General features: G+C 47.1%; 1 protein-coding gene across 5 annotated transcripts in view; it reads left to right on the top strand.

The window, feature by feature from the left end:
- The window catches only part of fam184b (family with sequence similarity 184 member B), a 36,623-nt gene that overhangs the window by 1,821 nt on the left and 8,634 nt on the right, over window positions 1-26,168 (top strand). For 3 of the 5 annotated variants that reach the window (XM_017687728.2, XM_017687727.2, XM_017687729.2), the window contains exons 2-14: window positions 6,731-6,910; window positions 10,029-10,688; window positions 11,864-11,999; window positions 12,614-12,765; window positions 15,262-15,534; window positions 17,430-17,525; window positions 19,222-19,434; window positions 19,876-19,970; window positions 20,745-20,862; window positions 21,197-21,388; window positions 22,816-23,032; window positions 25,112-25,242; window positions 25,884-26,044. In XM_017687728.2, the coding sequence (XP_017543217.2) occupies window positions 6,731-6,910; window positions 10,029-10,688; window positions 11,864-11,999; window positions 12,614-12,765; window positions 15,262-15,534; window positions 17,430-17,525; window positions 19,222-19,434; window positions 19,876-19,970; window positions 20,745-20,862; window positions 21,197-21,388; window positions 22,816-23,032; window positions 25,112-25,242; window positions 25,884-26,044 (2,624 nt within the window). Of the gene's footprint in view, window positions 1-5,064; window positions 5,169-6,730; window positions 6,911-10,028; window positions 10,689-11,863; window positions 12,000-12,613; window positions 12,766-15,261; window positions 15,535-17,429; window positions 17,526-19,221; window positions 19,435-19,875; window positions 19,971-20,744; window positions 20,863-21,196; window positions 21,389-22,815; window positions 23,033-25,111; window positions 25,243-25,883; window positions 26,045-26,168 lie in introns of those variants that run through there. The other 2 variants (XM_017687730.2, XM_037532788.1) reach the window with 2 other exon arrangements.

Genomic DNA, 26,168 nt, shown 5'->3' on the forward strand with positions numbered 1-26,168 from the left:
GAGGGAGGGAAAGAGAGACAGACACAGAGAGAGAGTGAGAGAAGGAGGGAGAGAGAGAGAAGGAGGGAGAGAGACAGACAGAGAGAGTGAGAGAAGGAGGGAGAGAGAGAGAAAAGGAGGGAGAGAGAGAGAATGAGAGAAGGAGGGAGAGAGACAGACAGACGGAGAGAGGGAGGGAGAGAGGGAGTGAGAGAAGGAGGGAGGGAGAGAGTGAGAGAAGGAGGGAGGGAGAGAGAGAGACAGAGAGAGAGAGAGAGTGAGAGAATGAGGGAGAGAGAGAGAAAAGGAGGGAGAGAGAGAGAATGAGAGAAGGAGGGAGAGAGACAGACAGACGGAGAGAGGGAGGGAGAGAGGGAGTGAGAGAAGGAGGGAGGGAGAGAGTGAGAGAAGGAGGGAGGGAGAGAGAGAGACAGAGAGAGAGAGAGAGAGAGAGAGAGAGTGAGAGAATGAGGGAGAGAGACAGACAGACAGAGAGAGAGAGAGAGAGAGGGAGGGAGGGAGGGAGGGAGGGAGGGAGGGAGGGAGAGAGAGAGTGTGAGAGAAGGAGGGAGGGAGAGAGAGAGTGAGTGTGTGAGAGAAGGAGGGAGGGAGAGAGAGAGAGTGTGAGAGGAGGGAGGTAGAGAGAGAGGGAGAGAGACAGACAGAGAGAGAGAGTGTGTGACAGAAGGAGGGAGAGAGAGAGTGAGAGAAGGAGGGAGGGAGAGAGTGAGAGAAGGAGGGAGGGATAGAGAGAGACAGAGAGAGAGAGAGTGTGTGAGAGAAGGAGGGAGGGAGAGGGAGAAAGGGAGAGAGAGGGAGAGGGAGGGAGAGAGGGAGTGAGAGAAGGAGGGAGGGAGAGAGTGAGAGAAGGAGGGAGGGAGAGAGAGAGACAGAGAGAGAGAGAGAGAGAGAGAGAGAGAGTGAGAGAATGAGGGAGAGAGACAGACAGAGAGAGAGAGAGAGAGAGGGAGGGAGGGAGAGAGAGAGAGAGAGAGAGTGTGTGAGAGAAGGAGGGAGGGAGAGGGAGAAAGGGAGAGAGAGGGAGAGAGAGAGAGAGAGTGTGAGGGAGCGAGGGAGAGGGAGAGGGAGAGAGAGAGAATGTGAGGGAGAGAGAGAGAATGTGAGGGAGAGAGAGAGAGAGAGAGAGAGAGAGAGAGAGAGAGAAAAAGCCCAAAATCCACTTTGTGTTAAATAAAATCAGGTGCAAATCAAAGTTCAGCATCTAAAACCGAGCTCACTGCCTCCCCGCAGCACCACACCACTCTAAACGTCTCCAGGTCAGACAGACACTTCTAGTAGTTAAAATCAATCAGAACCCCTGATCTGACCAGCCCAGAGAAAGTCCGTACTGCGTCGGAGTCGGCTGACCGCGCGACATGATTTCTCCGACTCGTGTACACTGCCAGTTTGGCCTGACCAAGAATAAAATTCAGTAACTGGCACCTGAACCTCTCCTTCTGGACATATTTAAAACCAAGGATAAAAGCATGAGCAGTAAAAATCGCATTACAAGAAAGAAACACCGTCTTTAAAACATCAAAAAGGGGACGCAGCCTAAAACAGTGCATAAAAGCCTGAAACACCGTTTCCCTCTCAAAACTAAAAGGGCATCCTGGAGTGACCTCTGGATTTAAAACAGAAATAAACGAGTTAACAGAAACAATTCCATGTAAAACCCTCCACTGTAGATCTGCCACTCGTTTAGTTAACGGTGGTTTATACAGTGCTCTCCACTGTGGCTTCACCTCGTCAGCGAGACCCAGAGCATCTCGCCACGGCGTGTCGGTCCTGTTCTCCAGTCTCTTCCTATTAAAAACCTTCACACAGGCTGAGTAAAGCAGCTCACCAGAGACTGAACTCAGGTCCGTTCTCAGCTCTTCTGCACGGTCCAGGAGGGGGCCCTGACACCCCTGCAGGTCAGGAACAATGGTAACCTTGGGGAAGGGTTCATCCTCATCAAGGTTGAGTACTCCTTCGCCATAGTCCTTTATCAGTGCTCGTTCCTCAGAGGACAGCACCGACCTCCAACACTGTAGGAGTTTGGCCACTAAACACAGAGACCTCACCCCCAAGCACACCGCCAGGTCCTCTACATGGTCCAGACCAGGTCCTGCAACGTCCACTAGATGATGGAGGGTAAAGATGTTGGAAGAAGCAAGAACCCTGGCCAGTGCGGGAGACGTTTTTCTTGACGCGTCGAACCGAGACCCATGAATAACAGGTTCCTCCAGAAGCCAGTGTAACGAGGTGCTGCTCATTCCAGAGATGCTAAAAAAACTCCAAATTCTACAAAGTCCACGATAAAACACAGGCAGGCCATCAACGTCCAGCATTCATAAAAAACAGAGCTCTGTCCAGTCCCATTCGCCCCACAGTGCGTAAAATCCTGCGCACCAAGGCCAGAGATCTTCTCTCTCAGCTGGCACAGGAGAGGCTCGATTGATAGCGAGTACAACATGCCAGAGAGAGCACAGCCCTGTCTGATGCCTCTGCGGACTTTAAAAGGAGCACACAAACCACCGTTAACTTTGAGCACACTCTCAATGTCACTGTACAAAACCTTGATTATGGCTATAAAACCTGGGTTGAAACCAAAGTTCTCCAGAACTTTCCACAGATATCCACGCTCAACCCAGTCAAATGCCTTTTCCTGGTCTAAGAAAATAAGACCAGCCCTCAAACCCAATAGCCTGGAGACGTCCAAAACATCCCGAATTAAGTAAACATTATCAAAGATAGACCTACCAGGCACACAGTACGTCTGGTCACGATGCACCACCTGCTCCATCACCTTCCCCCAGTACACTGACCCGGAGCACTTCAAGCACATCCTGACCCAATACAGACCAAAATGCCTTGTAAAATTCGACTGGGAGACCATCAATCCCTGGTGCCCGGCCATTTTCCATACCGTGTAGGGCCTCGTGCAGCTCTCCCAAGGAGAGCTCAGCATCAAGCAGGGTGGCAGACTGCTGTGTGATTCTGGCCTGCAGTGGGAAGAACGTCTCCTCCACATCCCGGCAACTGGCCCACTCACTCTCAAACAGCTTGGAGAAGAAGCTGACTGTCTGCTGGCGAATTTCAGAAGGCTCAGAAACGAGATCCCCTGATTCAGACCGCACAGCATGCAGAAACCTTTTCTGTCCGTTTTTATGCTCCAGACCAAAGAAGAACTTTGAAGGAGCATCCAGTTCCATCACATTCCGGAAACGTGAACGGACCAGCGCCCCCTGTGCTGTAATGCCCAGTAGGTCAGCTAACGCAGCCTTTTTCCTTTTAAGAGTAATATGCTCCTGTGGCCTCCCCCAAATACTGGAGTGGCACTATTTCGATCTCCAGGGCTTTTAGAGATCTGATTATGTCCCTAGTGACATTGAAAGTGCACTGCTGGCAAAACACTTTAATTTGTACCTTTGCTACGTCCCCCCACTGCTGTAATGAATTAAAAGATGTTTCTGTGACTTAAAAACATCCCCCAAAAAAAGTAAAGGACTTTAAAATTAACATCATCAAAAAGTGCAGTATTAAAATGCCTGTATGCACTCTGAGGCTTAACGTTTCGTTGTTTAACAGTACACAGAACCAGACAATGATCGGAAAAACCAACAGGAGAAATAAAACACTGCGTAAAAACAGACAAGTGACGTCTAAAACTGTAAAACCGATCATGTCTGGCCAACGACAGGGCATTATGCCTAGTGTGCCCATGTGTACTGTCTTTTGTTACCATGTAAAGTCCTCCATATGTCACACAGGTCATGAGCCTCTAAGAGTTCACACAGGCGTCTGCGGGAAGCAGTGTGTGGTTCTGGGTGGTTCCTATCCAGGACGTCTGCTGTGCAGTTAAAATCCCCACCCAGGACTAAAAAGTCAGTAAAATCACAGTTGGAGATTAAAACACTAAGCCTGTCCAAGAAAACCATCCTCTCCACGCTCACAGTGGGAGGCATAAACACAAACAATGTGAGAGAGAGAGAGAGAGAGAGAGAGAGAGAGAGAGAGAGAGAGGGGGAGAGAGAAACAGAGAGAGAGTGACCGAGAAAGACAGAGAGACTTGGGGAGAGAGAGAGAGAGAGAGACTTGGGGAGAGAGAAACAGAGAGAGGTTGATGGAATGTCCAGCCCGCTGCTTCGGCGTCGGTGACAGACAGTCTGGCGTCATGGCAACATGACCCGCTGGCAGGATAAGTGAGATGTTGGAACCGGACGACGCCCCGGGGGGGTTGACGGGTGGGACACACAGCTGTGAGCAGAAGTTTGAAGCCCCTCAGATTCCGAGACCAGAGGAACGCTGCTGCTCAGTTCCCGCGGCGGCTTTAACAGTGTGCTGAAGTAATGGCGCGGGGGGCAGGGGGGCTAGTCCAGGCTCCTGGGGGTCCTCCCTCCTTTCTTTATTTAGACTTTATTAGTGTGGAACATTATGTGGATGCAGCTCAGCTCCGCCATCAGGCCGGCCAGTAAATATTCTCTGTGATATTCGTCTTGTTTATTTTCTAAAATAAAAGTCTCTGTGCGTTTAAAATCCGTCTGAGGAGATTTAGTGCAGGACAGTGATCTGGGGGGTCCGAGGGGGTCAGTCAGTGGGCTGCTGACCTTATCAAGCCCGCGGACTGATGTGTGCTGCTGTCTTCAGCTTAAATAGATTCAGCATTGAAATGTAACCCTATTGCAGGTGAAACATTCTGGCACGTTTTATGTTTTATTTTTTCCAAAAGTAAAGAAAACTCTAAATACAAACCGATTCCTTAAACGCAGAAGCACTTTCGTCACAACGGCGACCCCAGCGCTTCGTTGCATAAACGCGCCCCGTCCGGCGGAGGCGTTAAAGGAGGAGCCGCAGACACGCCGCCGGCGGTTTCCTCTGCTGCTGCCGCAGGTTTCCATCACAGCTGTTCGGCTGTGGGTTCATTAGTCGCCCGTGTTTCTGCGTTTGCAGCTCTTTTGTGAAATAACGCCGGTCGTCACTGTGACGAAAGTGCTGTGTGAGTTCACAGATCGCGTTTGTAACGCGGAGCCGCGGGTTTTATTAGCTGTTTGTTGGCGTTTCTCGGCCACCGTATAAACTCAGCGCTATACAGGCGGCAGAACCAGTTAGGAGTCTGCGGTTCCGAGCGGTTCCAGTGTGGCGCTCATTGTTCATTACTGTGATTAAGGGGGTCCTCTGGCCCCCTCATACTGGATAATGGTAGGGTAGGTGTGCCATTACACACTTCATCCACTGGGGGGCGCCGCCAGGTCTCAGAGGGCGCTCCTGCGCGAGTCCAGGTGATTGAGCTGTGGAATATCTGCGCGTTTACTGTAGAATAAAGGAAACAGGCGAGTGTCTCTGCTGGTTTAGTGAAACTCGTCCTGTCGTCTGAAATGAAAGGAAAGTTCTGTGAAAGTGATTAGAAACTATTTTAACTGGTCGTTTTTACCCGTTCAGCTCCTTTCATTTTCATTGGACTCGCTCGCGGGCGCCCCCTGCTGTTCAGCCGTCCTGTGTTTAATGTAACGCGGTACAAGAAGTGGCCAGGCTCGGGAAAGAGGAAGAGATGTCACGAATGTTCATGAGGGAGGGGAGGGAGAGAGTGTGGGCGGGGCAGAGAGTGGTAGGGAGGGAGAGAGTGTGGGCGGGGCAGAGTGTGGTCTGGGAGGGAGAGAGTGTGGGCGGGGCAGAGAGTGGTCAGGGAGGGAGAGAGTGTGGGCGGGGCAGGGTGAGGGTAGGGAGGGAGAGAGTGTGGGCGGGGCAGAGTGTGGTCAGGGAGGGAGAGAGTGTGGGCGGGGCAGAGTGTGGGCGGGGCAGAGAGTGGTCAGGGAGGGAGGGAGAGAGTGTGGGCGGGGCAGAGTGAGGGTGGGGAGGGAGAGAGTGTGGGCGGGGCAGAGAGTGGTCAGGGAGGGAGAGAGTGTGGGCGGGGCAGAGAGTGGTCAGGGAGGGAGAGAGTGTGGGCGGGGCAGAGAGTGGTCAGGGAGGGAGAGAGTGTGGGCGGGGCAGAGAGTGGTCAGGGAGGGAGAGAGTGTGGGCGGGGCAGAGAGTGGTCAGGGAGGGAGAGAGTGTGGGCGGGGCAGAGTGAGGGTAGGGAGGGAGAGAGTGTGGGCGGGGCAGAGAGTGAGCCGAGCATCATCCTTCTTTGCCAGGTTGTTGTTTGATATGTTTGTTCCAAATTCCCACTTTTAAACCTGATCGGAACCGACGGGCTTGTGCTCTCCATTCTAGAGGGGCTGCGCCTGAGCTGCCCTGGAGTGGGGAGGTTAACTGGTTCTCCCCCAGTAGCACACACATTTCTTAACACCATTCAGCTCCATACGTGATGATAAACACTCACCCGCACACACTCAGTCCGGCTTTCGCCTGAGTGGATGGTAAAGTCTAGGAACTTTAGACTAGAACCATAACTAGCCGTTAAAACTTTACTTAACAGTAAAGTATCTGTGTGATTATCTCAGACGGCCCGGATCAAAACGTCACAGCCAGGCGCTCAATTCGGCGCTTTAACACATCCAGACTAACTCAGAACTGCCCGTTAATGCCAGATAGAGCAGCATGAGAACAGTAACGTGGCTCCTTTGACTGAACAGGACCGAAACCAGTCTGCACTGCTCAGGGCTGGAGAGTGAAGTGCTGTTACTGTAGAGACTCAGTACTTCAGCTCAAGTGTTGAAGAAAATGCGTTGAGGAAGTTTTTCTCCTGAATGTGGTTTACGCTGCATCCAAAGTGTTCATTTCTTCCGTTTTAGTCTTTTTTTTTCTTCTTTCTGTCCTGCATGTGTAGGTGATCTATTCTCTCAACACTAAGAATGAGGAGCAGGAAGCGACGTTGGAGACCCTGCGGCGCGCGACCACTGAGACGCAGGGTTGCCTCCAGCCGACTATGAGTTCAGATGACGACGAGGAGGAGTCTGCGTCCGCCCTCAGGATCCGACTCTTAGAGTTGCAGGCCACAGTAGAAGAGGTTTGAAGGCACGGGGCAGGGGTGTGGGGGGGGGGGGGGGGTGGGGCGGGGGTGTGGGGGGGGGGGGGGGGGGGGCGGGGGTGTGGGGGTGGGGGGGGGCAGGGTGTGTGGGGGCCTCTTAGTGTTCAGATCATCTTAACTGGTAGAGGAGTTCAGTGTAATGCTCAGGCTGGTGCTAAGATCAGCCCTGAACCCATATGAGCTTGTTGGTGAGAGAATTTTGTATGTTTATGTTTATGGTTCTGAAACTCACAGCAGCTGCATTGTTGAAGATAACGCAGGCTTTCAGAGTGAAGCGAGTGACTTTCTCACCACCGCGCTGCTTTAGGGCATGACGCCGGAACACATGCAGCAGGTCTTGGTGTTCTCTGTGCCATAAAGTGGCCAAATATTAGCCTAAAACTTACAGAAGGTAATTATTATAATAATGCTGTCTCTACACCAAGGTTGCTAAAAACCCTTGAGGAATAGACTGAATTCTCCTCAGCGTCGCAGCGCTTGAGTCTTGCTCATGTTCACGTGTGTGGAGTGTGACGAACTAAACCTGCTGGACTTTCCCCCCAAACTGTTCACTGCAGAACCGCAGTTTTACACCTGCAGTTTCACTCCAGTAGTTTGAGGCTAGTGGAGCTCAGTGCAGTAGGACGGCACCACTGTGCCATGTAAACAAAGTCTGTATAGGAAAGTCGAGAGTTACGAGCGGCACATTCATATTTCAGCCAGCGGCCGTCTCTTTCATAACGTCTCTGACGTAAACACTGACTGTGCTGGTTGTGTGTCGTCATGCGTGTTACCCTTCAGGAAGGAAGGACCGCCGCCAGTGTACCAATCAACCACTGCTAACCAGTTAAACCATCAGACAAAACACATCTGCTCAGTTTAAGATTCATATTGTGCTCAGTTTAAGCCTCAGATTGTGCTCAGTTTAAGATTCAGATTGTGCTCAGTTTAAGCTTCAGATTGTGCTCAGTTTAAGCCTCAGATTGTGCTCAGTTTAAGCCTCAGATTGTGCTCAGTTTAAGCCTCAGATTGTGCTCAGTTTAAGCTTCAGATTGTGCTCAGTTTAAGCCTCAGATTAAACTGCTCGGTTTAAGCCTCAGATTGTGCTCAGTTTAAGCTTCAGATTGTGCTCAGTTTAAGCCTCAGATTGTGCTCAGTTTAAGCCTCAGATTGTGCTCAGTTTAAGCCTCAGATTATGCTCAGTTTAAGCCTCAGATTGTGCTCAGTTTAAGATTCAGATTGTGCTCAGTTTAAGCTTCAGATTGTGCTCAGTTTAAGATTCAGATTGTGCTCAGTTTAAGCCTCAGATTGTGCTCAGTTTAAGATTCATATTGTGCTCAGTTTAAGCCTCAGATTGGGCTCAGTTTAAGATTCAGATTGTGCTCAGTTTAAGCCTCAGATTGTGCTCAGTTTAAGATTCAGATTGTGCTCAGTTTAAGATTCAGATTGTGCTCAGTTTAAGCCGCAGATTGTGCTCAGTTTAAGATTCATATTGTGCTCAGTTTAAGCCTCAGATTGTGCTCAGTTTAAGATTCAGATTGTGCTCAGTTTAAGCTTCAGATTGTGCTCAGTTTAAGCTTCAGATTGTGCTCAGTTTAAGCCTCAGATTGGGCTCAGTTTAAGCCTCAGATTGTGCTCAGTTTAAGCCTCAGATTGTGCTCAGTTTAAGCCTCAGATTGGGCTCAGTTTAAGCCTCAGATTGGGCTCAGTTTAAGCCTCAGATTGGGCTCAGTTTAAGCCTCAGATTGGGCTCAGTTTAAGCCTCAGATTGGGCTCAGTTTAAGCTTCAGATTGTGCTCAGTTTAAGATTCAGATTGTGCTCAGTTTAAGCCTCAGATTGTGCTCAGTTTAAGATTCAGATTGTGCTCAGTTTAAGCCGCAGATTGTGCTCAGTTTAAGCCTCAGATTGTGCTCAGTTTAAGATTCAGATTGTGCTCAGTTTAAGCCTCAGATTGTGCTCAGTTTAAGATTCAGATTGTGCTCAGTTTAAGCCTCAGATTGTGCTCAGTTTAAGCCTCAGATTGTGCTCAGTTTAAGCCTCAGATTGTGCTCAGTTTAAGCCTCAGATTGTGCTCAGTTTAAGATTCAGATTGTGCTCAGTTTAAGCCTCAGATTGTGCTCAGTTTAAGATTCAGATTGTGCTCACTTTAAGCCTCAGATTGTGCTCAGTTTAAGCCTCAGATTGTGCTCAGTTTAAGCCTCAGATTGTGCTCAGTTTAAGCTTCAGATTGTGCTCAGTTTAAGCCTCAGATTGTGCCCAGTTTAAGCCTCAGATTGTGCTCAGTTTAAGCTTCAGATTGTGCTCAGTTTAAGCCTCAGATTGTGCTCAGTTTAAGCTTCAGATTGTGCTCAGTTTAAGCCTCAGATTAACTGAGCTGTGTGTCTACATACCCCACTAGTTTACCCAGAGCCACATCAGCTGTAGCTTATGTAACACGGACCCCGTGAGTCTCTGTATGTGTTCAAAACAAAGTTTGTTTTAGCCTTAAATCTTAAAATACAACAGAAAACGACTGAAACGCTGATTCACCTAAAACTCGCTAAGAAAGCCAAAAGAAGGTCGGTGCACGTGCTGAACAGCGCTGGCGTGAACCTGCGTCTCTGCATTGTTGGGGGTTCACCGGGGACTCGCTCGCAGTGCCATCTGACCTTGTGCAGTGATGTTTTGGAGAAATAGAAAGTGACCAGGCCCACCTTAAACCCACTCTGTTTCTGCGCCTCATATCAGCAATCTGATTGGCTGACGTTCTGCTCATGCACATAATGGCTGTCCAGCCTGCGAGCGCATCCTGCACAGTGCAGCTGCACCGTCTGATCCATAAAAACAACCCAATCCTAATTTATGAAATATAAAAGGAATACGGTGCACGCTGTTTAGACGCATCCAACTGGAATACCTTCCTGTCTCCCTGCACAGCATGAAGCATCACATTCACATCTTCCATTTTAGAAAGAAGTCATTCACAGCCCGTCTGTGCGCTTCGTGAAAGTTCCCTGAATTCGACGAGCTTTTACAGCGTCTGAAATGTTTCTGGTTTATAAATCTCTCTTTGTATCCAGCTCTTTAATGGTGGTCTTTAACAGGAGGGTGGGTTTATGATGGCCACATGTTTATCAGGTGGAGGAGCGCGGACAGAGGGCTGAACTGGAGCACGCGGAGCGCCTGGCTCTGTTAATGCAGGAGGCCGCAGATCTGCGCCGGGACTGCCAGAGTCTGCAGACGGAGAGAGACGGTCAGCGCAGGCTGTTGCAGCAGATCCAGGAGGAGAACAAACGCCTGCAGGAAGAATGTCAGCAGCTGCAGCAGGAGAGGGACAAAGACAGAAAGAGAGAGGAGGATGAGAAGAGGAGGAGAGAGGAAGAGGAGAAGAAGAAAAGTGAGGAGCAGAGGAGAGAAGAGGAGGAGAGGAAGAAGATGGAGGATGAGTGTGAAAAAGGACTGCACTCGCTGAAAACAGAGCTGCAGGCCCTGAGGGAGGATAGAGAGAGAGTGGAGGAGGAGTGGAGGACGGAGAGAGAGGAGTGGACGACGCAGAAGGAGGAGTGGAAGAACAGGATGAGGGCCATAGAGGAGGAGAGGAAAGAGGAGCAGGAAGCGACCAGGAAAAGCCTCAATGAACACATGAGCCAGTGGCAGCAGAGAGAGCAAGAGAACCGCAAATCCCAGAATGCCATGCTACAGCAGAGGCTGAAGAAGGCAGAGTCAGAGTTGGAGACGCGGGAGCTGAGACTGAATGAGAGCAGCAGGCACATCAGTAAATTACAGGAGAGGATAGAGGTACATGTTAGCACACATGCTAACGCTAACACACACAAGCACACTAACACATCTATACACACACACACACACAAACACACACGTGCGTGTCTACAGTAAACTGAACAGAAACACACGAACAGCAAGGCTTTACAGTAGCGGGATTACAGCAAGGCTTTATAGTAGCGGGATTACAGCAACGCTTTACAGTAGCGGGATTACAGCAAGGCTTTATAGTAGCGGGATTACAGCAACGCTTTATAGTAGCGGGATTACAGCAACGCTTTACAGTAGTGGGATTACAGCAAGGCTTTATAGTAGCGGGATTACAGCAAGGCTTTATAGTAGCGGGATTACAGCAACGCTTTATAGTAGCGGGATTACAGCAACGCTTTACAGTAGTGGGATTACAGCAAGGCTTTACAGTAGCGGGATTACAGCAAGGCTTTACAGTAGTGGGATTACAGCAAGGCTTTATAGTAGCGGGATTACAGCAACGCTTTATAGTAGCGGGATTACAGCAACGCTTTACAGTAGCGGGATTACAGCAAGGCTTTATAGTAGCGGGATTACAGCAACGCTTTATAGTAGCGGGATTACAGCAAGGCTTTACAGTAGTGGGATTACAGCAAGGCTTTACAGTAGCGGGATTACAGCAAGGCTTTACAGTAGTGGGATTACAGCAAGGCTTTACAGTAGTGGGATTACAGCAACACTTTACAGTAGTGGGATTACAGCAAGGCTTTACAGTAGCGGGATTACAGCAAGGCTTTACAGTAGTGGGATTACAGTACCAGGATTACAGTAACGCTTTACAGTAGTGGGATTACAGCAACACTTTACAGTAGCGGGATTACAGCAAGGCTTTACAGTAGCGGGATTACAGCAAGGCTTTACAGTAGTGGGATTACAGTACCAGGATTACAGTAATGCTTTACAGTACCAGGAATGCAGCAACGCTTTACAGTAGCGGGATTACAGTAATGCCTTACAGTAGGATGATTACAGTAACACTACAGTATCTGGATTACAGTAACACTACAGTAGCTGGATTACAGTAACGCATGTTGTCTGACCATCAAAAGTGACCTGCAAGTTGCAACTAAACATACTTCCTCTACTTCTCTCGCTCCATTGTTCCAAACTCTGTATCTGCAAATCCCAAGTGTACTTTTTTCTCCCCTTCCTCCGTTCAGGATCTAGAGGAGCAGCTGGAAAACGGGCGTCACCAGGTTGAAAATGCAGACAGAGTGGTTAAGAAGGCAGAGGAGGAGCTCGCTGTGGCCAAAGAGCGGCTACTGCTGCAGGAGAACGAACTGCAGAGCAAATCAGGTAAAACGGAAAAGGGAAAAAACAGGCTGATCTGAACCTTTTACTCCTGTGATCTTTGAGAGCTGCTGGATTCTCATCTCCCCTCTTCAACTACATCTGTTTCTCTAACCTATAATTCCCAGTTTCTCTGTCTCCCTCAGGCCATTTGCAGACATGTGAGAACCCTAGAGCTCAACACATTCATTGCACTCCTTTACGGGGCTGTGTAGACCAGGAGTGTCCAAGCTTATCCCGAAAGAGCTCCAAACAGACTGGAGCTCATCTGACTCTACTAGTTCAAATTAAAGTTTAGACCACCCTGGTGTAAATAGTGCACGCTGTATTTTCCCATGTACTAGAACATGTATGTGTTCAGAATCCCGTCAGAACGGGATTAAAGAGAGCAGCTTCTTTTAAACCTTCTAAGTCCTCAGTCTGAGGAAGCTCCTCTCTTTACTGCACCTGGTTTGATATGATTCTGCCTTGTTTTGGTCAAATGGACAATGAAACTTGACGCCTGTGTTATGCACTTTGTAGGCGACCCCTTACTGACTAATCTGGTCATCTTCAGTGAAGTTAGATAAACATTTTTTGAAGTTGAGTAACGACTGACCATCTCTTCTGTCTCTCTGTAGAGGAACTGCTTAGTCAGAGCTCCTCTCAGGTGAGAGTGTCTGCTGAGGTGGAGGAACTGAGGTCTCAGCTGAGTCGCCTGAACATCAGGAATAAAGAGCTGGAACTTCAGAACAGTGGACGAACTAATGACCATGCCCGCATGCTCAAACAGGTCGGTGACACTCACTGTACCATCATTACTAATACTGCTTCAGTTCTACTCCCTAACCCTATTTTATTAATATTTTAATCATTACTATGTTTAATAATTTTATTGTTTTATTGTGTTAATTATTATTATTATTATTATTTATTATTTATCTTGAAGTTTTTTTTATTTTATCTTGCGTACTGTTTTTTGATTGTTATTATTATTATTATTATTATTATTTTTTTTTTTTTTTACAACCCCATTTCCAAAAAAGTTTGGACGCTGTGAAGAACGCAAATAAAAATAGAATGCAATGATCTGCAAATCATGTAAACCACATTTTTAAAGAAAAATATTACAGACAACAAATTAAATTAAATTTAAAAAAAAATATTTGCCCATTTTGAATTTGATGCCGACAACACGTTCCAAAAAAGGGGACGGGGGATGTTTACTGCGGTTTCTGTCCCAACTTTTTTGGAACATGTTGTTGGTAAAAATTCAAAATGGGTAAATATTTTTCCAAAAATAATAAAATTTCTCAGTTTCAGCATTTGATCTGTTGTCTTTATACCATTTCATTGCACATCATTGCATTTTGTTTTTATTTATATTTTGCACAGCATCCCAACTTTTTTGGTAATGGGTTTGTATTTTCCCTGGTATATTTTAAAAATATGAATTTATGTCCTCATTTCAGAGTAAATATGGTCTTTTGATTGGTTGTTTAATGTTCAGCTACACTGTAAATGAGGGTCACTCAGTTTAAGTACGGGTTGGTCGAGTGCTGGAGTGACCAGGTGCGCATTGTGTTTTGGGGACACTGTAAATGAACTGCACTTCATATAAACTAAAACCCACCAGTGCGGCACTGGAACACATTTTTAGAAAAGGGGAAGTTTAACTTCTTTTCAGCGGCTCTTTCTCACTCGCAGTGCCAGCCTCAGCACGAACCTGCCAGGTCTCCACAGCTGGAGTGACCCAATCACTTATTTATCATGGACATGGAAACAAACACTTTCACAAAACCTGCTGTCTCTGTCCACCGTAACGCAAACCACTGTGGTGTGTGTCAGGCTCCAGTCCTCATTCGGAGACTTCAGCTCTGCCTCATTGAACACACCTGATTCAGCTCATCAGCTGATTAGCAAGAGCTTTGTGAGCTGAATTCAGAGCCTTAGATGAGGGTAAAGGCTGATCTCCACAGTGTGTGATAAACAGCTTTGACTCGGTGCAGTCGATCCTGTGTGGAATCACCACAGCGCACCTGTGAGCCTCTCCAGACCTGACAAAGCAGAACTCAGTGACAGTGATTCTTTCACATTATGTACAGTTTTAAAACCTGAAACCTCCACTGACTCATACATTTACAGTATTTTAACATTAAGCGGGTTCTGTTACTGTGTTTCTAACCTGCCCTCACCCCTTTCACCGCACACCTCAGATATGTTGCGCATTGCACGGCAGAAGGAGGCGGCGTTAATGAGCTTAACGGGGAGCCGGAAACAGGAACACGCGCTCTCCACTGTGCCAACAGTGGACGCAGGCTTCTTAAAGCCGGTCCTGAAGCAGGAGGTAAACTCGCCTGTTCTGGTGATCTGGAGTGGAAAGAATAAGTGATCTAGAGATCTGGGGGTGATCTACCACAAATGATCGAGGTTTGGGGAGGACTGGGTGAAACATGCTGGAGTAATGAGTTTAGTCAATGCTGCCTGCTGTACTGCGGCTGGAGGAGTTAAGAGACCACATTGAGGGCAGCCGGCCAGTTAGGTTTTCTTATGTAGTTTTTTGAAAATATGCACATTTTTGGAAAAAATGCAAGTTAATTTAAGGTCTGAATGTGTGGAGTAAGTAGAGGGTCTCAAGTACCACCCAGTGGAACAGCTTTTTATGGACCCATCACACATTTAGGGCTTAATCTTAAATGCAGCCCAAAAACACTGTTTTGTAGATGTTTGGTGTCGCTGGTTAGTAGTGTATGTCTGATGGGTGGACGCTGTGGCTGGTTACCCAAAACAAGCTACAATTTACTCTGCAGACAAACTTGATACGGTTAAAAACTGCACAAGTGACAAAAAGCAGTGAGCGTTTGAAACGCGACACTCCTGAAACTTTGCGCTGAGAACACGTGGCTTTAGACATGGTGGATCATCACGCTGGATGAACACCATCCATGAAGGTCAGCAGCGACGTTCACATTCAGAATCACTGAGGTGTCCTGTTTCGGCCATTACAGCGCACGTCTGAACAGGGACTGACGACGGAAACGCAGGTCTATGTGATCAATACAACTCACCATCATCACATGATGTGACCCGTACAAACTGTGTGAAACTGGGGTGCGGGGTGTTTACTGCGGGGTGTTTACTGCGGGGTGTTTACTGCGGGGTGTTTACTGTGGGGTGTTTACTGCGTGGTGTTTACTGCGTGGTGTTTACTGCGGGGTGTTTACTGCGGGGTGTTTACTGCGGGGTGTTTACTGTAGGGTGTTTACTGTGGGGTGTTTATCTATTTCAGCACGCAGACGCTCTGTCCTCCATGCGTCTGGAACTGCAGCGCGCTCATGCCGAGGAGATCCGACGCCTCCATCAGGAGGTGGAGAAAGAACGAGGGAACGACAGGCAGGAGCTGGAGGAAGAGAAGAAGCGAGTGCAGCACGGGATGGAAGAGGAGAAAGTCCGTCTGAAAGAGCAGCTGCGGAAAGCGCTGGAAGAAGTGATCCGCAAACACGCCAGCGAGCTGCGACAGACCAACGCCTCACTGGAGGTAGAGAAGAAGAAAAGTCAGCAGGTACAACTGACCAAATATCTTTAAAATAATTTCCAACAATATCTCTGTCCATATGTCTCACCAGCATTGGACAGTGTTTATCGTCCCTACTGCAGGGAAAGGGGTCAGCTACAGTGCTGTGTGCCCCGCAGCTGATTTCTAGACTTGATGCTTCGACTTGCCGTCAAATATACATTCAAAAGGTGCAAAGCTTTCTTACACAGAAACCCTGACTCTCAAATCCTGCTTTACACACGTTTGCTCAGTGTAACAGCAGAGTTCTGTAATGAACAACTTTGTTACATCAACATAAACTAAAACAACGTCTTAAGCGTAACAGACAGCTCACATATACCGATATTTTTAGTTAATGCAGATCATTTACAGCTTCCAACTGGCAGTTTAAAGTATTAAAATGAAAAGCCTGTCTGGACAATAAGGGTTAATATGAAGTCCTTATAGGAAAGTCATGGCTATCATGGCAACGTCACCGGGCAGTGATTACCAGCCATGCAGGCCCAGGTGCCTCCCTGTCTCATAATGAAGAGAGACCAAAAACACTCAAAACTGAAGGTCAGATTACAGTAAAAAAACAAATCACTCAGCAACTCTGACAAAAAGTAGACTGTAGCATTTAGTGCCATATTGCAAAAAAACAAAAATCTGATTCTTCTGATTACAGAACTTCATGAAGAACTTGCCGATGATGGGGCTTTCCCCACTATAGTGTGTTTTATTGTACCGCCCGAGTCGACTGTGTCTAGTTTTACTGTACCGCCCGAGTCGACGGTGTCTAGTTTTACTGTACCGCCCGAGTCGACTGTGTCTAGTTTTACTGTACCGCCCGAGTCGACTGTGTCTAGTTTTACTGTACCACCCGAGTCGACAGTGTCTAGTTTTACTGTACCGCTCGAGTCGATGGTGTCGAGTGCAACTGTACCTCCCGAGTCGACAGTGACGTGTGTAACTGTAACGGCCAAGTCGACGGGGTCGGGTTTAACTGTACCGCCCGAGTCGACTGTGTCTAGTTTTACTGTACCGCCCGAGTCGACAGTGGCGAGTGTAACTGTAACGCCCGAGTAGACAGGGTCGGGTTTAACTGTACCGCCCGAGTCGACGGGGTCGGGTTTAACTGTACCGCATGATTCGACTGTGTCTATTTTTACTGTACCGCCCGAGTCGACTGTGTCTAGTTTAACTGTACCGCCCGAGTCGACGGGGTCGCGTTTAACTGTACCGCCCGAGTCGACGGGGTCGGGTTTAACTGTACCGCCCAAGTCGACTGTGTCTAGTTTTACTGTACCGCCCGAGTCGACTGTGTCTAGTTTTACTGTACCGCCCGAGTCGACGGGGTCGCGTTTAACTGTACCGCCCGAGTCGACGGGGTCGGGTTTAACTGTACCGCCCAAGTCGACTGTGTCTAGTTTTACTGTACCGCCCGAGTCGACTGTGTCTAGTTTTACTGTACCGCCCCAGTCGACGGGGTCGGGTTTAACTGTACCGCCCAAGTCGACTGTGTCTAGTTTTACTGTACCGCCTGAGTCGACTGTGTCTAGTTTTACTGTACCGCCCCAGTCGACGGGGTCGGGTTTAACTGTACCGCCCGAGTCGACAATGTCGAGTATAACTGTACCGCCTGAGTCGACGGGGTCGGGTTTAACTGTACTGCCCGAGTCGACTGTGTCTAGTTTAACTGTACCGCCCGAGTCGACTGTGTCTAGTTTTACTGTACCGCCCAAGTCGACTGTGTCTAGTTTAACTGTACCGCCCGAGTCGACTGTGTCTAGTTTTACTGTACCGCCCGAGTCGACGGTGTCGAGTTTTACTGTACCGCCCGAGTCGACGGGGTCGGATTTAACTGTACTGCCCGAGTCAGCGGTGGTGAGTTTAACTGTATTGTGTTTGTTTTTTTACAGGCTGAAGAACAGAAAAAGGCTGTTGAGGAGGAGAGACGGACTCTGGAGACGGAGAGAGACGAGCTACACAAGCAGCTGCAGCTCTCAGTCACAGAGGTGAGAACAAACAGTAAAATCAAGACGTCTTTAATTTCTCTGCTTCTAAACCGCTGAGCTTTTAGCATATAATAACATCAGTGCATCATGTCACAGAGATCTGATCTCGTTTATGAGATCGATAAACATTCTAAACATGTTAAAGCCGAGGCTGAGCCGAGTCAAGCGTCACATCTCGTGCGGCTGAAAAGCTCCATTCTTCATGTCAGTTTTCAGGAGGTAACCAACCAAACAGATGATCAAACCAAGTGACCGTGGCAAATCTGCTGACATTAGAAATGTAAAACATAAATAGCAGTGAATTCATATTTATCTGGGATTATCATTGCAAAGTAGCACAGTGATGTTCACTGGACGTCTGAACTTCATGAAGATCCATCTGCACTCATAGCAGGAGTTTCTCTCTGAAAGCTGAGGAAGCTGGGAAGACTATTATAGTGAAGCTCTGATTCTGATAGCGACTCTGACTGAGCTGGTTAAGACCAGAGAGATGCTGCTCTCTGATAAGAGAAAAGAGAACATTATTAAATGTGAATTTACACTTTGTCAGATTATTCTGAATTAGATGAATGAAAAAAGATGAACCAGTTTCCATGAAATCTTTGTCCTTTCAGAGTCTCAGAGCAAGTTTGTCTGAACAAAAATTTGACAGTTTTCTTTTCCAAACTATTGTGAAGTTTTTCAGCTCTGCGGTCGCTGCTTTACCAAAGATACTCAGAAAGGTCACAGAGCCGAGACGACGCGCTCACCACCAGCTCAGATCATACAGCGTCCGTCCAGCAGGAGCATCTCAGTAAAGAGAACAAGGACTTTTACTAAATCATACCAACTCTGAACTCACTTGGCACAGAACTCAGTTCAGCTCAGAAAACCAAATGATGACTTATGGTCTCCATTCTTAAATTGAAATATCTTTCTTTTCAAAAAAACAGACTCATCATATGAAAATAATCACACTTTCTCAAAGAGTAATAACCTGTTCTTTCAGTCCTGATTGTGATCTTCGAGAAGATACACTTCTTTTCTTTGTGTTCAGTGCTGATAAACACTTGTCTAAGGGCTCTTATTGCGGCTCGAATAGAGGCTTTTAAGGACTGGTCAGTGCTCTAATTGCGAGGCAGCCCAGAGGAGTCGGGCTTCCATATGGAAAGAATGTGAACACATGACAGTTGTGCGTGTTCATTTGCATAAAAGTTTTACTAGATAAGCTTCTAAATTAGCTACATCCACCAACGCAGTGTCAGTAATTAGTGCTAAGTGTAAATAAGTGAACAGAGAACACACTTAAATATGAATTTACAATTATTTACTGAGTTCACCATAAAAAGTAAGCAGAGATTTGCATAAACCACATTATACATGTTTTACTATGAAACTCAGTAAATAAACACTGACTGGGTGTTTAAACTGTTTCTGGTGTGAATAATAATTTACATTCATTCTAATTTACATTCATGGCATTTGGCTGACGCTCTTCTCCAGAGCGACTTACAATCTGCTCATTTTACACAGGGAGGCGAAGGTGGTGTTGGGAGTCTTGCCCAAGGACTCTTATTGGTATAGTGTAGGGTGGTTACCCAGGTGGGGATTGAACCCCAGTCTACAGCGTAGAAGGCAGAGGTGTTACCCACTACACTAACCAACCACCATAATTAAAAGGCTAGGGTTAGGTTAACGTCTGAACGCTTTACTGCAGATCAGCAGGCTGGAGGCTGAGATCCACAGACTGGAGGAGGAGAAGGAGGAGGCGCAGAGGAGAGAGCAGGAGGGAGAGCAACAGCGAGAGAGGGAGAGAGAGAGACAGAGGGAGAGAGAGGAGGAGATCAGTCTGCAGCCGCCCTGTGGCCTGGAGTGTGAGAGAGTGAGACAGGAGCTGGAGCACACACAGACCAGCCTGCAGCAGATAGAGGTACACACAAACACACACACACACAGTGCAGTGTTCAGCAAATACAGGCGTACACGCACAGTGAGCTGAATCTGGATTAATGCTGATGAATATTACTGCTGCTAATAGTCAGAGAGAGAGAAAGAGCGAGAGAGAAAGTGTGAGAGAGAGAGAGAGTGAGTGAGAGAGTGAAAAAGAGAGCATGAGAGAGAGAGAGCGAGAGAGAGCGAGAGAGCGAGAGATCGAGAGAGAGGGAGCGAGAGAGCGAGAGAGCGCGAGAGAGAGCGAGAGAGCGAGAGATCGAGAGAGAGGGAGCGAGAGAGCGAGAGAGAGCGAGAGAGAGCGAGAGAGCGAGAGAGAGCGAGAGAGCGCGAGAGAGCGCGAGAGAGAGCGAGAGAGAGCGAGAGAGAGAGAGCGAGAGAGCTGTATTCACAGCCTCTCAGTAAAGCTTTTCTTCTCCAGGTGGAGTGTGAGACCCTACGGTCAGAGATCTTGGCTTTGAGAAGGGAGAAGGAGGTGCTGCAGCAGTCAAACCATGGGACGGAGGAGCGAATCAGGTGAACAGCCTCACATCTCTGTTCATCATCCTCACTGCGGTGTGCAGGTTTGGATACTTACTGCCCAAAACCAGTTACTGATATTTCCAGGGAAAAGAGAAGCACAGCCACTGCAGCAGATCTTACAGTGTGTTCTGCAGACATTGTTGCACAGCTGATTAATATTTGATACACTTATAAAAGAAAGAGCCTCGTTAGAACCTCATTAAGATGGCAATTAAGGGAAACTGTGGTACTCAAACTGAAATCTACCAAATCAACAGCACTCTCAGGCAGAGCTGCCCATATTCTGGACCCAAAACGCCCAACTGTCTGACCGGCCAGAGGTCCAGCTGTTTCAGTGGAGGACAAACACTCTGTTGCACTGCTTCTACAGATATGAGCTACATGGAACCCAGCTGAGAATGTTTCAAATCTACAAGTGTTCCTGAAGGAAGAATGGGTGAAAATTCCTAACAGATGATTAAACCAACTCCGTGCTGTATATAAAAGCTGTGAATTCAGCCACAGGGGGCGTGACTGAGTACTGATTCAGATCCTGCACTTCTGCCCATGGCACAGTTACAGTTTTAGGTTTATTTAAGTTAACGTAATGTAACAGTTCAGTAGAATTAGCAGTGAAATGTTCCTACATGTTTTGCAGAATCACGTTGTGATCGTTGCTCTTCACCTCAAATCAACAGAATATTTAATTTGCTGTCTCCGTCTGTCTGTCTCCCCATCTGTCTCTCTGTCTCCCCATCTGTCTCTCGGTCTCCCTATCTGTCTGTCTAGGCTGCAGTTTGAGAAGCATTTCTCTGATCATGTGGCGGATCTACAGAAGGAGAGAGAGAAAGAGATCAGAGACATTAACCTGCACTGGCAGCTCAGAGTTCAGGAACTACAGACACAGGTAACACACACACACACACACACTCTCTCTCTCTCTCTCTCTCTCTCTCTCTCTCTCTCTCTCTCTCAGATACACACACACACACACACACACACACACACACACACACACACACACACACACACACACACACACACACACTCACTCTCTCACTCTCTCTCTCTCTCTCTCTCTCTCAGATACACACACACACACACACACACACACTCTCACTCTCTCACTCTCTCTCTCTCTCTCTCTCTCTCTCTCTCTCTCTCTCTCTCTCAGATACACACACACACACACACTCACTTTGTCAGTGTTTTCTGTAAAGTTCTTTCTGCTGTACTTCCAGCTGGAGGAGCGGAGCGCTCTCTCTGAGAGGAGCACGCAGGATGGAGAGAGGGAACGCTGCTATGGTAACGGAGAGATGGAGAGGATGAAGCTGGAGATCCAGAAAACCAGAGAAATGAACAGTTCACTGAGAGCTCAGCTCCACTCCACCATCCAGGAGAAGGAGAGGCTGATGAAGAAGCAGCAGTTACAGGTGATGCAGCGACTCGGCCGAGAGGAGCTGATTCAGTCAGACGCTCAAATATTAATATCCTGCAGTCCTGTTAGCATTAGCGTTAGCACACAGGCTCATCTGCAACACCTGGGAAAATCCCTTCTCTTGAGTTTTGCTACAACATTGTGGGCTCAGGTCATGTGACAAAAATGGTGCAGACCACGGTAACGTTACCCCTTTAGCTGATTTAGGGACATGTCAGTCACGTTTCAAACAGAGTCCTGACCACCTTCTGCTGTTGAGTCTCCATCTAAAATGGGGTTAGTGCGAGTGGATCAGATACAGCAGTGCTGCTGGAGTTTTTAAACACTGTGTCCACTCACTGTCCACTCTATTAGACACTCCTACCTTGTCGGTCCACCTTGTAGATGTAAAGTCAGAGAGGACAGCTCATCTGCTGCTGCACAGTTTATGTTGGTCATCCTCTAGTCTTTCATCAGTGGTCACAGGACGCTGCCCACAGGACGCTGCCCACAGGATGCTGCCCACAGGACGCTGTTGGCTGGTTATTTTTGGTTGGTGGACTATTCTCAGTCCAGCAGTGACACTGAGGGGTTTAAAACTCCAGCAGCACTGCTGTGTCTGATCCACCCAGACCAGCGCAACACACACTAACACACCACCACCACGTCAGTGTTACTGGGTTAGGGGTCCTGACCACTGAAGAACAGGGAAACAGAGTATCAGAGAAACAGATGGACTACAGTCTGTAACTGTAGAGCTACAGAGTACAGCTGATAAAGTGGACAGTGAGTGTAGAAACGAGGAGGTGGTTTTAATGAAGTGTCATCAGAACAAATTTTTGGCCTATTATTAATCCTCATCTCTCATAGTGTGACTTGATGACCTGCAAAAGTAGAACATTTCCCTTCACAGAACACAGGCCTCGACTCATGTTCTACTGTTAAAGTGCCTTTACTGTTCAGATCTTTACTCTGTAAAACTGGACAAAGGGTGACCGTCACTTCACACAGCATATTTTACTGAGGAATATTTCTGTTACCGTGTCACTAAGCAGTTTAACTAGCCAGCTAAACGTTAACAGCTGCTTTATCTGATGATTCGTCTTCGTTAGTCCACTGTTATGATGACCTACAGAGCTGGATTATCTATTTTCTCTGATTTGTTTTCACACTCTAGAACACAAATTCGCACAGTGCAGTTTTCTTTAGCGTAAATGATAAAAACGCAGCTCAACGATGCGACTGCTGTTTTGGGTCAGTAGTGTAGGGATGGACTTTTGTGAAGACAGACACACTTCTGCAGGATAAATGATTTATGGTCATTAAGTATAAACGCATTAAGATCATGGAGATCCAGATGATCACGTTCACCGTCCCTCTGTGCTGATAGTCACCCTGAGCGCTGTTGCTACTCTCCCTGCTGTGTGTGTATGTGTGCTGCAGGTCGTACAGGAGGAAGACGAGGATGAGGAGGCAGTGAGGGAGGATAAAGTGAGGGAGGAGGAGCGAGACGAGCGTGGCTGGCGTCAACGAGAGGACGAGTTATTGCGGGTAGAGAGACTCAGTCACCAGCGGGCGCTGCAGGCTCTGGAGTCGCGCGCCAGCGAAGAACTGCAGGCCGAGAAGCAGCGTCTCCACACGCAGCACAAACTACAGCTGGGTAACCATGACGACACACACAGACATGAACAACGTCAGCTACACAGATCATTCACAGACACACGCTGTTCACTAAGACTGAGACAGAAATGCGCTGTAAGGAATGTCGGTCAATGTCCCCACAGCAAAATGGAATTCCTGAGTGATTTAGACTCTACAGTATTTGTAGTGAACACCACGGATGAGTACGGCTGACTGTCCGTTAACATGCACTGAACAGAGCTAATGTTAGCTGATGTTAAAGGAAGGTGGCTGTGGAGTCACCGCTAATAAACATAACTGACCTCTCGACTGTCTGACAGACTCGAATATAAAAACCAGCATCACAGCATCTCAGCAACACTCAGACAGAGCTGCGTCAGTGACACAAGGTTTCCAAAATGACATTTTTATATCTGCAATTATATTTGCATTTATATCTGCATTATATGTATTTATAAATATAATGAGTTATCAAATCTTTTGTCTATTTTAGTTATTAAACTGTGCTGGTCTTCATTTGACTGGTTGCTTCCGCCTCCTGACTTTTCAGACAAATTTTGAATTAAACAGGCATCTGCTTATACACTTGTAGAAACCGGTGTCTTTCAGCTTGAGTTTAGACCTATTATATGCTATATGCTGATATTATATATATATATATATATATATATATATATATATATATATATATATATATATATATATATATATATATATCGGAATTTACGTGCCTTTTACGTCAGTTCAACTCGACATTCATCATAAGATCACGCTGCTGAGACTCAAACATTTAGGCTGATGTTTCTGTACTAAAAATGATAAGAGACTCATCCAAAAGAGTCCGAACGCGGCTGCAGGAGAACGAGGCTGCAGCCTCAAAGAATCCTCCTGATCCTCTGGGAGCGAGTGGCGTTCACTGGCCGTCGTGATTGTTTACCTCTGGATGAGCCGCTCAGTTTAGGAGCTGATCTGTTCAGACTGTGCCATACAGGTCAGATTTAAAAGATAACTTGAAAAGCCAAACAACAAAATCAGATTTGGGCCACCTGCTGTGTGGACATGGCCAAGTGTCCATGTGGCAGACTGGACCTGGCGTGGTCACATGACCACACGTGCATTAGTAAGTTTTAAGGGGAGAGTACATGAACACACAGAGTCAGGAAAGGATTAGAATTTTAAAAAATGAAATAACCAACCTGGGCAAGATTACGTCGGTTAGAGGTTCTGAATGTTGACTCTTCAATTGATTGCCTATATAAATACACGCATAATACTGTACAATATATACGGTAAGTTACGTACTGCTGGAGTAAGCAGTTGTGTTGTACTCTGTATACAGTGAACAGTCTATTGTGTGGTTATGGAAGCGATAAATAAATACTTTGTGAAACATTAAATGGGGGGATGGGGATGGATGGGTTGTCAGTGGGGGAGGTCAGTAGTCTGTAAAAAAACTGGATGCCCTTCCTCATGCGGGAGGGTCGGAGTTGTGGAAGTGCTCTTAAACAGTTTGTAGGTGTGTTTGGCTGGCGTGGATGGTGTGGACAGCCCTGGCTGAGCTGTGACCCTCAGTATCAACAGATCTGAAAGCAGCGCCGTGAGCCTTCAGCAGTTCTCAGCTTAAGCCTGAATGTCAGCAGCTACAACTGAACATTTACCGCCTTCACTGCTCATCATACAGCAAACACTAAACCGTAACGGCTGTAGGAGTACATGCTCCCTATTGAGCACAACACTAATGAAGTACAGATTCATGTTTTTGTTGATCCTCCCTGTAAAGTTACACATACTCTACAGAGACTCACTTCTACACATTCTAATACACAATTACTGTTAAAATGATAAATGTGTCCTGTGCAAAACTTATGGCACATTTTATTTTTTTCCAAAATGTGGAAGTGAAACAGAAATTCTGCTTTAATTTGCAGAAAAAAGTGGTATTTAAACATGTTCTCTGTGGAGGATGTGTTCACTTATTCATACCTCAGCGTAGGCTATATGTTCTATAACTTGCTCTCTGCTGCTTTTCCATGTCTGTATGAACACACAAGTGTATGTGTGTGTGTGTGTGTGTGTGTGTGGATATGTGTGTGCTTAGAGAAGCAGAAAGCAGAGCTGACTCAGCAGCACACTGAGTGGGTGAGGCAGGTGACTCAGAGACACATGCAGCAGATTGAAGACCTGCAGACTGAACTCCAAACTCACACACAGATGATGGCCCTGCAGCAGGTATACACACACACACACACACACACACCATATTGATACTTTGATTTTGATTCACATACATCAAAGGAGAGCTCCACAGATCTTTGTAAATTTCTGTGTAGTGTGTGAGGTGTAAACAGAGATTCTGAGTGGGTTTGGTGTGAAACGGTTCAGACGTCTTTACAGTGGTGGTGATGGGAACCAGGCGTCGCCATGACTACAACACAGATATAGACACTTTATTTACCATCCAGAACCACCAGAGAACCTACACGAGTCTTCTGAGCTTATATGGAATGTTGATGATGGAAAACAGTGGAAAAATATTTAAAGAATTGTGAAATGCCTGTAGGTTTTCATGCCGAATTGATTTAAGAATAAATAAATACTTTGGACCAACATTTTACCTCCGGACCGTGATCATCATTTCCTGTAGGAACTTTCTGTGAGGAGCTTTTAGAGGTGGACGTCTGGTTCCTATCACCACCACTGTGAACAGATCTGACTCACTAAGTTCATTTAGAATAGAGAACAGCTCTGAACCGCTGTACATCTTAACCATTCAACTGTGCAGAAAAAGTTCAGTTCTTCTTTAAATCTATCGTCACATAGTGTGCCTGAACATGAGCAACACTGTGCTGTGTTCCTGTTGTTCCTGACAGGACCTGAAGCAGCAGAACCGGGTACAGTCACTGGAGAGGCAGCTGGACGAGAGGAGCAGCGAAGTGCAAGAGCTGAAGAGAGAGAATGAGGAGCTGCGAGAACGAGTGAACGCACTCAGGATGGAGAGAGAGTCCAGCAGCAACCTTAAACACACAAGCAGGTCAGCTCATTCTGAAGGTCTAAAACCCAAAGTGCTTATACGCTCAGTTGCATTATTTACAGGAACCGTTTGCTTATGAACGCACATCATTGTGATTTGTGTTAAACTATGAATGAGCAAATTT

This window comes from Pygocentrus nattereri, chromosome 22 (genome assembly GCF_015220715.1).
Source record: "Pygocentrus nattereri isolate fPygNat1 chromosome 22, fPygNat1.pri, whole genome shotgun sequence".
Lineage (NCBI taxonomy): Eukaryota > Metazoa > Chordata > Actinopteri > Characiformes > Serrasalmidae > Pygocentrus > Pygocentrus nattereri.